Genomic DNA, 12,337 nt, shown 5'->3' with positions numbered 1-12,337 from the left:
TGAAAAGCTAATTCCCGCTTCCCCTAAGTACACAGCTAGCAGCTGATGACCTATTTGTCCTGCAGTGTAAGAACATGGGAGCAAGAACAGTCAGCTCGATCTGCATGCTATGAAAAGACAGCCTGCTTTAAACGCAAGTTTCTCCCTTTAAGCACATTAATTGAAATAAAGTAACACCACAGTTAGCTTTAAGTTTCAACCCAAATACAGCTTGAGCTCATTAAACACATCATTCACATTCCTTCATGACAAAAACTGTACACACTAATTGCTAAACTCAGTTGGGTTTAGATACAGTATAAGTTACTGACCGACACACACTGAACGACAACTAGTAATTGCTTCTCTGGATGGTGGGTTGAACACAGACAACTGCACACAGATGCAGCACAGTATTAAAATAAATTTAAATCCCATTTGATTTTTAGTGGCTTAAGTCTTTGATTATGAACAAAGCCTAAAGAAGTCACTTTCATTGGTGTAGCATTCACTGTCACTCTCATCAGTACTCCTATTAGCTGTATCACAAGGAGTTACAAAGACTTCACTCTGTACATCTTCAAAGCTGGTAGTCCTAATATTTTGTTTGTATAGAAACCTGCACTTTGCTAGAAGTCCAACTTTAAATCAAAATTTCTAGTACGCCTAGATTACCTCAGCATCACTGAACTCTTTTTCCTGGTGCTCTACAGACACCACACATTTGTGTCCATACAAAAGTGATCTACATCTCCCCCTCATAGTTCAATACAGATAGATGCACGATAGCTTCCACCACACATCTGAATGATAAAGCAAGCTGAAGTGGGCTATACTAACCTCAAACCATTTGGCTTGAAATCTTATTCTACCTCCACGGCCTGAGGGAGTTCACAGTTTGAATCAAAGGCTTAAAATAAGTTATCATGAGGAAACTGCTGCACCACATTTAAATGTAATGCATTCTCTCAGAGCTTCACCTAGGAAATTTTCCTTAGAGAGAAAGACGACAAACTGTTTAAATGTTTCTTGTTTTGGCGTAGTGAACTGACAAAAGTGTAGGCATGTGTGAACTGAGTTCCAGAGCCTAACAAAAAAAAAATAGGTTAACCTTCAAACCTTATTTGGACAGGGTAAAAAAAATCTGGCACATCTACTGGAAAAAAAAAGAAAATCACAAGATTTAAGTCACAAAATTGTCCTCCCCTTTCTTCAGCAGTCCTACTCCATGCAATACTCACAGCAAGACCCACATGAAAGCTACAGGGCTGCAACAGACCTTAATGCATCACTGCTTTCCTATTGCTGACTAGCAAATACTGCCAAGTAGCTCATTTTAAGGCCAGAAATAATTAAATGTTTTGAATATTTCAGCTATAAATAGGACTGATGAGCTAAGTTCCAAAGACTTGTTTAGATATCCAATAAGACTGACAGAGGAGTAAGGGGGGGGGGGGGGGGAAATCGCATTTAACTCTCTCTGTTCCTTCAGGGCAACGGGATGTTAAGGGACAGATCTAGAACTGTTACGTAAGCTGCGAGCAGAAGCGAGAAGTACCTGAAGCTACAATTCTGCCAGGGAAAGGGAAAATTATATTCTGATGACCTAGATACCTATGAAGCGTCATAACTCATCAAACAATAGGCCTGTCTACTCCAAAGTGTTTTAAATTGCTTCTCTGTTGAATGGTCTGCATGCATGCAGGAGCAGACAGCTCTCCCATAGCTGCATAAAATACTGATAAGCTGGCATCTTGCATTTGCCATTTAAGGGGACAGAAAAGCTAGAGGGAGACTTCATTATAACAAAGAGGTGCAACAAAGTAGTCAACCCTCAAATTCAGCTATTTTCAGCAAATGCATACAAGTAAAAGAATACCAATAAGCAGAGACTAAGACAGAAGCAGCACAAACCCTGACACAACCTAGTAAGTAGCAAAAAAAAAAGTCGTATCCATATATATAAAAGGATTGGATTTCTGAAAGCACATCATGAACTTAGTGAGAAAGATGTTTCTCCATAGCTACAAGGAAAAACTTGGAGGGTAGGGATTGTGACAAAGCACGTTTCTCATCCTCCTTCCACTCTGCCTAAAAAATCACGGCTATTATTAGCACACTCACTGAAGGACCGAACAGGATCTCTACCCACAGTAAGGTTTACCAGTGCTTCTCCAGCCCCCTCAAAGAATGCTGCTTTAGAATACTAAGGCAGATGAAAGCACCAAACAGCCTCTTCCTCACCTTTTCTCCCCTTTCTTACCATTCCCCCAGGTTACTGGGGATAGGAATGAGAATACACCAGATCTGACAATGCCCTAGTATCCTGTGGATTCTGGAAATGGCAAGTGAAAGCTTTTTGTGAACACTGCAGGCTAACTGGATCCTTGCAGGCCACACACATTTAAACTAGGCAGACTTCTGCTTGTATTTAAAGTGATTTTATTTAAGGTTGTTGCTCACTCAAGAAGATTCAGCCAGTATTTTCTAGTTGGTTTAGGTCATAACTACATTTTATGTACCTTGTATGTATTCCTCATGTCAGCAGCTGGTAATTTAAACAATAATCAGCTAACCCAAACCAAGATTTTGAGTGATAAAGATAGGGAGAAAAGAATAAGGCAAGAGATGCCAACTGCAATTACCCCATATTTGATCTTTAGATTAGTAGCCAGAATAGGTTTAGTCACCCAGTTGCATCTGTACCATGGCCACAGAGAAGCTCAGCAGCAAGCAAAGCAAGTGCTCGCTTTTGCTGTACAGGGTGGTATGCCAAAGGGCCATTTTTCATACTCATTTCCAGGATAAACAAGCTGTCAGGAACACCAACAGGTTTAAGGAAACAGAGCCAGCCAAAGAGGCTTTAACTTTTCCTTTTTGGTCAAACCATGCTTCTAACAATCTGAAGCTTCTAAGTAAAAGTGATCTTAGATCTAGACGAACCTTCAGTTTACACTCAGCTTCCCACCTCCCTCTAAGCTCCTGCAGCTAAGAGCCTCCCATCCAGCTTTTCCGGCACCGAACTCCATATTTTTGTTTTAACAAAAAGTTCTACATTTTGTTTTAAAGAATAAAGAGCAGTAGAGGGAAAGACTGGGTTTACCTTAAGAAAGTGCCTTCTTTAGATCATATAGTTAGCAAAACTGATACAGTAACTACCTTTAGACACCTTCATGGAGTATATCAAGACTTCCCCTCGCTCTCCCTTCTCAACTATTCTTAACCTGGTAGAATCACTACCACCCCCAACAGATGAAAGGGAAGCGTGACGGGGGGAAGCACAACATGTGCCAACACAGTTAATGCCCAGATCAACAATGTGAATCAAAAAAGGAAAAGCGCTCCACACAAGTCACATTTAAGGAGAAAACAACAACAAAAAAAAAATCACATTTTGCATGTGTTCGCTTTATCTCCACTGGAAGAAGATATTTTTCTCACTCAGCTACAACAAAAATAGTTTTCATCACTGTCCCTGCTGCTAAACCTGGGCTGCCATATCATTTTCCTGCAATTTACCCATAATAATTGATGCAGCACCTAATCATGTCCATGTACTTCAGAGCCCCACATCTACTCTCCACAACTCCTGAGTGTCTGCCAAGCATCATTGCTGTTGCTGCAATAAAGTCCCTCACTAAGGCAACAGCCCAAAGTACATTTATTCTGCCAACAAGACAGTGCCAGTAACCGCCACCTCCTCCTCCCTCCTCTGTTGCCTCTTCAAGCCTGTTTCAGTAGCACAGCTGAGTCTTAACCACCCACTCACACAAGGGCTCTCCCACTCTTTCCCATTTCCAGCACCACGCAGTACCACACTGCCTTTCCTGCTAATTTTGCCACATAGCCAACGCTGCTGAGTCTCAAGTCAGCTCAACAAACCAAACCAGCAGAAAAAGCAATCCAATACGAAGAGTTTTCTACAAATTGCATCACTCAATAACAGTTCAATGAGCACTAGAACTGAAGACAGACAAAAAAGCGGAGCTACGCAGTTTCATCTGCAGGGCATAGGGTCAGTTCAGCTGTACTGTTGAACAGTACAGGACTGCTGCCCTTTGTGTTGGCATCACTGTCCTAGGTCCAGGAACCAACTTATCTTGAACAAGGTGATATGCTTGTGAAACAGCTGCACCAGCACAACCGAGAGGTAGGCGCAAGCTGCTTGGCTGGGCACTGGTGCCAAAAGAAAAGTTCAGTTTTGTGACTACAACCTAGTTAAGCTGAAAATCTTCTCCAGACTCTCAGAACTCACAGGTACAGTTAAGAAGTGTGTTCATCTGGAGACTGACTTAGTGATATGTGATAACACTGCGAAGATGGGTAGACAACTGGGCTGTAACTGTATCAGACCGTGCGTTGCCAAGGATTTGTCTAGATCTGAAAGAGTGCAGATTTAGGCTGGGCTAGCCAACACATTTATTAACCTTCACTTAACAACAAGGTTTCCTTCCTTTGCAAATGGAGGTTAACACTAGTTTCAGTTTTATCAATAACATACGCTAGGATGTTTGACTGGTGGGAAAACCCTGAGCTTCTCATAGTCTTTCCTGCACTAGAGGAGCCTTCCCTTGAATGTTACTACTGAATATACCTGCTAAGAGTGGTCTCTACCAAAGAGTAGATTAGAATAATTTTGATTTCAAAATGACCACAGTTAAGTGGTCACAAGGACGCTGTAAAACACTTACACTTCAGCAGCTCAGTTCCACGCAACAAGCACCTTTGTATCAGTTCAAAGGGCTCAAGACTTACCCAAGCTTCTTTAACATCATTCACGACACTTGTTACCACAGAAACCTCAGCCACTGCTAACAAAACAAGAGTCTTAAGGACAGGAGCATTTCCTGGGACAGCAAATCCCCATTGTTATGTGTACACTAACGGCTGCTGGCCAGTCAAACCTAGTGGTGAGTATAGCATGGAGGGGAAAGAGAAGAGAGTAATCCCAGAGGCAAGACAAACCACACCATCCTCTTGAAAGGAACAAACACAGAAGGGGAGCTGGTTAGTAGCTCTCTTTACATCAAGTTCTCAGACTAGTCTGAATACATCTAGCCAATCTAACTGCTTTTCTGCAGGACAGCACGCTATACCATATGTTGAGACTACAAACAGTTTAATATCCATCTTTCACTTGGGTGGAGAAGGAAGAAGGAAATACAACTGTCTGAAGACTGTATGTTTAACATCCATCCCCAACCAACAGTTTAGTCTTTGTAGATTATATTTATTGTCCTCATTCTGTGGATCTATGAAATCTTTCCTTAAAACACTGGGTAGAGAAGCCTAGGTTTAGAAGATGAACCCAAACAGACACAGATAGCAGCATGCTGCTCTTTAAAACTCACAAAAGCTTAATCTAGTCAGTTCTAACACACTACAGAAAGAAGTCAACAACAGTTTACACTACAGAACAGCTCAGTTTGATATTTGATTAATGAAACAGTGATAATGTCTGCAGCTTAAAGTACTGAGACTCTAAGAATAACATTCATTTTATCACAAGCTAACTTCCAATCTCTTTAAAAGCACCAGATTGCATTTTAAGGGTCTTCTCAAACCAGCAGGATTCATAGTAGCATCTGAAGGTTCCACAAGTATTTAATCGCATCAGCAATCTAAGTGTTCACAGTGGACAGTGTGTTCATTTTTCATTGAAAAAAAATTAAGCTTAATAGCAGAAGTTGCATTTCTTAATGCTCCTACCACCATTATTTTATTTTTAAATATTTTTTTTGCCTTTTAAATCTCAGAGCATAACATGTAGTAATTTTTCAGTAGCTACTTACTTCTACAGTACTATTAGCTCTATAAAATAGCCCAGTTCTGTGCCTCAACCACCAAAAGCATTACTTACTGCACTTTTCCAAACAACTTCTGTACCAAGAAGTCTGACATAGTAGCATTTAGAAATATTTTAAGTATTTTGTACTGCATTCCCTCCCTTATCCCCATGACAAGCTTAAGACTTTGTTGCTTGGAAGATAAGTGATAACTGCCTTGAGGGCAGCTTTAAGGCCAGGTTTAGAATCACATTGCTGTCATTAACAATTCCTTAGTATTAGTTCAGAATTACAAAGTATTTAAGAAATGATTTCTCTTAAAAGCAAGATGACTTCTAAGAAAGTGATTTGGTTATATCAAGAACCTTAACCTAATTTTCTACAGCAGTCATTTTCAGTACTATTCTCTAAGCAGTACATTAAAGGAAGCCAAGCTTTGCCTCCATGTCTAGCAGTTCACGTACTTTGAGTGACTGTTCCTCCCCTGAAATCAGTACTGTGATGACTTCCATAGTACGCAGAGGATTGACAGAGGGCACCTTTCATTTCCCAATTGTTTAATGTTCCCAGAGTAGATCACACTATGCAGACCAAGATAAATGAACAAGCAAAAGCCAGAAGACCTTTCTTACATTTACCTGAGGAGCTGAAAAATGCAAAAGTTGAGGGAAGGGGAATAAGACATAGCATGCAAGTTTGTAGGCAGTAGTATCACAGGATTTGGCTTAGAGACAGTTAAAATAACTGCACTTATTCTTCCACTCAGCAATATCACCCTGTTTGAGAAGATAAGAGGTGAGAACAACTTCTTCCAAGTACACACAACATATAAGAATTAGTCCTAACATGTCAGAACAAGCAGTTGACATGATCTCCAACAGGTTTCTCTAATTTTCAATCCAAGTATATTAAAAAAAAGCCTTGTTGTCCTGGAATCATTATACAACACATTGCTCAAGAGACACTTCAAATATTTTACTGAGACCAAAAGAACTTGTAAATTCAACATGACTATCTCTAAGGCAATGGTGAAAAAAGAATACATATTGTGATTTGACTCTAACTACAGACTGGAACCTGATTCTGATCTCACTTGAACAACAACTGTATAAGAGCAAATTAAGTTCTACTCTCAAATATCAATTTACTGCAAATCACATTCTACACTGTGTGTCTGTAATCTGTACAACATTTCATTAGTTCAAGTCTTCAACTCTGCTGCCTTCCAGGTTTTGGCTTCTATTCCAGTCATTTAAGAGAAACCTGCCAAGACTTGCAGTAGCACACAAACCCCACCTTGCCATGCAGAAACCACTGGTATGTAGGGCTGAAAATGCAATCAGCCATTTGCTCATTGACTGCACTGAAAGTAAAGCTGGAAATACATCTAGAACAAGAAAAAAATATTAGATCTTCCCTCCTAGCAAAAGCATATCAGAATATCCCTCATACTGTACACAAACCGTAAATAGAGGCCCAGTGACTGAGCTGTAAGCTGAGTCCTTTCCCAAAAGGTACTTTGTGCAGTCTTACAGCTTTGGCAGTTCTCTATTCCTCCAGGATACAGAAGAGCTTCTTTTAAAAGAAGCTGGGCTTTCATAAATAATTTCTGCAGAGGCTCAAATGGACTTCTCTTTCACATTATATTTGATTTCCTCTTTCACATTACATTTGATTTCCTATTAGCCCTGCTCATGAGTTCACCAAGCTGGCATCAAACAGGAGTTCCAATACCCAGCTTACGTGAGTGAACACAGGTAACTTTTGTCAGACTGCCTTGGATGCTATATAGCTCAGTAACATCATCTTTAATGTCAAACAAACATTCTGCTTTAAGTTCTTCCAACCTTAAAGAGGAGACAGCTACTAAGCATTATAAAATTAGCATAGCTATTTTTTTCTGTTTAGTTAATGGGAAAGGGAAAAGAGACTTATTTAGCTTCACAGATCATACTGAGCAAGAAGATCTACTATTCTCACACTAGAAAGAGATATAACTAGTCTTGTTACCTCAAGGAGTAACATCCCCATGGAGGAGCTGGAATTCTCAGTGACAGACCAGGCAAACTAACTAGACAGCTTTAGGATATGTAAGCGCATGAACAACTTGCTGTGGAGGTAATTCATTAAGTGAATTTACCAGCTACGGGACTATAATGGCATATGCACGGTCCCTCCCAAACACAAAGAAGGAGGGTAAGTTCCTTGCTTTGCTGCGGAGTGGGAACGCCAGTTAAACACCAACAGGTAGTTACTTGCCTAGCATTAATTTATTCCTAGATCATCTCCCAGTAACTCGTTTGTAGAGCTACAGAATACAATGGGTGTTACCTTCAAGTCTTAAGAGATAAATTCAGTCAAATAAGAATTAACAGTGGGGAAGGACAGACAGATCTTCAAATTCCTCAGATTTCATTCCATATTTCTTAAGCGGGCAGAGGATCAACTTCCAAATTTACATGCCTTCTGAGTTCCTCTGATTTTTATACTGACTCTGTTTCAAAAAGCATGCTTAGCAAGCACACAAAATCTTGCTTTCCTGGAAAGAAATTAATGTATTTTGTGTAGTGTTCATTTCAGAAATAAACAGAAGTTAAAGGTCAGGCAAGTTTGCTACCAATGCTCTCAAAACATTAGTCCCTATTACATATTAATTTGCTGCTAGAAATTATTTTTATTATAATCCTTATCCTAACAGACATCACTCATTTCATATCAGTCATTTCTTTGCAACTAACTGAAATAGCATCAATCTGAGCAATGTTTTCACATATATTTCAGACTTACTGATCTTTGGTTCCAGTGTTTCAGATACAAATCCCAACCCCACAAGAGTATTCATATAAATCAACTCCCTAGACAGCATTATAACCTCAAAACCAGCTATAGGATGAGATAACATTCATGTCAAAAACAACCTTCCAAAAACAAGGAAAGTTACCTCCATCTTTCCTCCTAGACATCTCAAGAAGTTCAGGTTGCTGAAAATGTTTTGATAAAGAGACCCAGTCGTTCTCCAGCAAGAGTAAAGTCTTAAGAACCAATGTATTTAAGTACTTCCAAAAACTTCCAGTTGTTTACAAACGACAAATACAGCAGGCCTGCCTATGCAGAAGCTCAGAAAATATTTTTGTACCTTGTTCACCTTAGACAGTTGAGATTAAAGACAAAACTTTAAAATACTAATGATTAGTACAGTAAGTTTGAGAAGTTAAAACAGGATTTAGCAAAAAGTTGGAAAACTGCACTCAAGCTGGCAGCTTGCAGATGACATTGTGGGCACAGTACGCAGCAACAGTAAAAACAAGGAAACAATTCAGTCTGATTTTAAAGCTTAAAACTTCCCATTCAAAGACTGCCATGCCAGGATATCAAAAATCATCCCCAGGATGAGGCCTGTTCATGACTGCAGTGCAGTAACAAAAGCAACTTCAAACTTCACCTTGCATAGAAAAGTCAGATTTAACTGAAACTTGGCAGTTTTCCTTATAAATGTCCTTGGAACAGTTAGAAACTTTTTACAGACTGTGCTAAGATGTACAACAGTCTAATAACAACAGGCACAAATTTAAAACTAGTTTTATCATAGTGCTGAAGTGAAACCTGCAATCCAGCTTGTGCTGTAGACTACCACCACTGTGGTTCACTATCAAAGCAAGAACACCACAGAATTTAATTTACCTACATTTCTGTCTTATTACATCTGTTTTTGCAGCTGGGCAAAACTCAAAGTCAGAGAGGATGTGATACTGCCATCAGGAGATAAGTGCTCTTCTATTACATTGGAGGAAAATCCCCAGCCCTCCTCCCCTCCAACAGACCCACTCTTATCCAGTCTAGCCAGCTTGAGGTAGCGTCCCTATTCCTATTAGGACAAGGACAGAAAACAATCCCTTGTCTATCACAGTATCTTGCTCTAGTCAGTAGTACTTTATTGGTTTAGTCTGTAAGCAAACATTAATCACCAATTAACCAAAACACAGAGACTGCAGTGGGCACAAGGTACCCGAGAAATATCAGCACTCCTGCAAGAGAACTGGCTCAAGCATTCCTGTCCATCCAACACGAACAAGAACTGCCTGGCCTCCTAAACTAGGAGAGACTGTTGTATTTAAAGGAATGCTTTTACGATAGTTCAAGTAAAACTGTTCTGTGCTAGAATTATTTCAGAAATGTTTTTACGTTGCAGGCAGGTGAAAGAATACAGTCTTCCTCAACCCCATTCCCTGCTTTCAAAAAGAATTCCAGTTGAAACACACCACAGAGCAATTTCTATTATTTCAGGAGGAACTGTAACATCAATAGCAACTTCAGGGTAAACTAGAACATAACAGCTGTTAAGCGACACTTAGTAATGGTACAGGAGGAGTTACAGGCCTCTCCTGTTACATTTCTCTTCTTGTAACTATTCTGATCTACCATTCTGCATTATTTCATTGTATAGAAAGCTCTTCTGCAGGCAGGCACAAATCATCTATAGCTATACATGCAGACCCTATCAATTAAGTTTGTTCCATGCATAAAGTATGCAAGCGACTTCAGCGACATGCACATGTTTCCACCACTAATGATGACACAGCTACCTTAAAGGCCATTTATTGCAGGTGTGCTGGCACTTTTATGACTGAGTTACGCAATAATCTAATGCTTTGAAATTATTAAACTGCATACTGCTGAAGACACAGAGAACCAGAGAGCAGTGCTGAGTGGGAAAAAACAGTACCCAAGCAGTAAAGAAGTATCATATCCTCAATTTCAGTATCTGGACTTTTAAATCATTAAAACCACAATGCTGCCAAACACAATCAGATATTTCCACACTCAGAAGTGTTGCCTTTTCCTCCCTATAGAAAAAGTCAGTAGAGTAGCCACTCCACACCTGCCAGTTTATAGTGTGGCTAGATTTCCCAGTCTCTAGCTGGCTTGCAAATGAAGCAATTGAAACCAATCGCACATGGCATCTGCTCGATTTTGTTTAATCGTGCCCAGTCCAATCGTTCTGCTTCCAAATTAAGTGAGAGTTATACAACAGAGATGTTAAAATAGTTCGGTGTTCTAGTGCTGTGTTAAAAACCTCATGCGATTCAACATAGCGTTCAAGTTAGTACAGTCCTTACAAGTCCTGGGTCCCCCCTCATACAGAGTACGGCAGAGACAGGGTTACAAGTTCTCAGCTTTTAAGCTATTCGTGAGAAATAACTGTATTAAAAAAAACATGCTGCGCAGACTCCAGCACACCCGAGACTAAGCACCAAGCCAGAGGCATGTCCCATCGCCACCAGAGAATATATCACAAGCAAGAACAGCACTGACTGTGAAGCGCACCAGGTCCATATGGGGACGGGCCAACACGGATCAGCCACCTCCTTCCCCGAGCTGCCCGGTGCTGCTCCCTTCGCAGGTGAACGTGGTTCCGAGAAAGCAGGCGCCCTCCGGGCTCCTCGCTCCGGCCCCGGGGCCGTGCCAGGCGAGCGCCCCGCGGCTCGGGGGCCCCGCCGGGCGGCACCAGCCGCAGTCCGGCCCGCACCCCCCGCTCCTCACGTGATGTACACACGGGCGAGTGGCGGGGCGGCCCGGCCACGCCGCAGCGGGGAATAAGGTCACCGACCGCCAGCCAGCACTCACAGCCGCTCCCGCTCCGGTACGTGCCGCCGTCCGCACAGCGGAAGGGCCCTGGCCGCGTAGGGAGAGCGGGATGACCCTGCCCGGGAGCGAGCAGCGGGCCGGGCGGAGGGGCCGCCGCGCTGGCTTCCCCCGCCACCCCTCGAGGGCAAGCGTCGGGGCTGGCGACCGCCCCCGCCATTTTGAGGATGGGGGAGACACCGGGGGCCTCCCCCGGGGCCTCCTCCGGCGTCGCCCGCCGACGCGGCCCGCCACCCAGCCCCGCACCTCTCGCAGGGCCCCGCGGGCAGCCTGCCACCGACCCGCAGCCGCCGCCCGCCCGGGGGGGCGCGTTACCTGCCGGGTAGGGCCGTTGGCGGGCCGGACCCGCGCACCGCGCCGCGTCCCTCTCCGCCATCTTGTCCGGGTTTAAAATTAACTCGCCGTGACGTCAGAACTCCACCGCGAGACCTTTATCGCCCGGCGGCTCGCGGGCAGGGCGGGTCCTAGCGCCCTCGGCTGCCCGCCCGGGGAGGGGCGGTGCAGCGCACGCGCAGCCCGCGCCCTGCCGCCCGTGAGGACGGTGCATGCGCAGTTGCTTCCCTACCCGCGGCCCGCGTGCCAGCAGCTGCCTTGCTGCCCTTTGCTGGGGCAGCGGGCTGTGGAGAGGCTCCGCCTGCACCGGGAGGAAGCCTTACCTCCGCCTGAGCGGGGAGGTGAGGGGGCCTCTGGCTGCTGCGGAGAGACACGCGCACCCCCAACCGGGCCTTGCTGCCGGGCCTGGCCCTCAGGCTGAGGGGTGGGATGCCCCTCTCACGGCCCTGCACCCTGCCATCAAAATGACGTGGAGCATGCAGGGCTCTGAGAGGGGCCTTGAGGGGCTTGGAGAGCAGCAGGGCATTTGGTGCAAAGGGATGAAGATGGCACAGTGGATGAGGAGGCTCCAAGGCTGCACGAAACACCTCAGGGTG

At 43.4% G+C, this 12,337-nt stretch overlaps 1 protein-coding gene across 3 annotated transcripts in view; it reads right to left on the bottom strand.

Annotated features, from left to right (window-relative positions):
• Nucleotides 1–11,873, bottom strand: part of ATL2 (atlastin GTPase 2) — a 41,533-nt gene extending 29,660 nt beyond the window's left edge. For all 3 annotated transcript variants that reach the window (XM_075749594.1, XM_075749596.1, XM_075749595.1), the window contains exon 1: nt 11,724–11,873. In XM_075749594.1, coding sequence (XP_075605709.1) covers nt 11,724–11,784 — 61 coding nt within the window. In that variant the 5' untranslated portion in view covers nt 11,785–11,873. The remainder of the gene's footprint in view (nt 1–11,723) is intronic.
• Between the last annotated feature and the right edge of the window lie 464 nt (nt 11,874–12,337).

This window comes from Balearica regulorum, chromosome 3 (genome assembly GCF_011004875.1).
Source record: "Balearica regulorum gibbericeps isolate bBalReg1 chromosome 3, bBalReg1.pri, whole genome shotgun sequence".
NCBI lineage: Eukaryota > Metazoa > Chordata > Aves > Gruiformes > Gruidae > Balearica > Balearica regulorum.
Note: the sequence above shows the minus strand (reverse complement) of the source record. Positions and strands in the feature narration are given on the sequence as shown.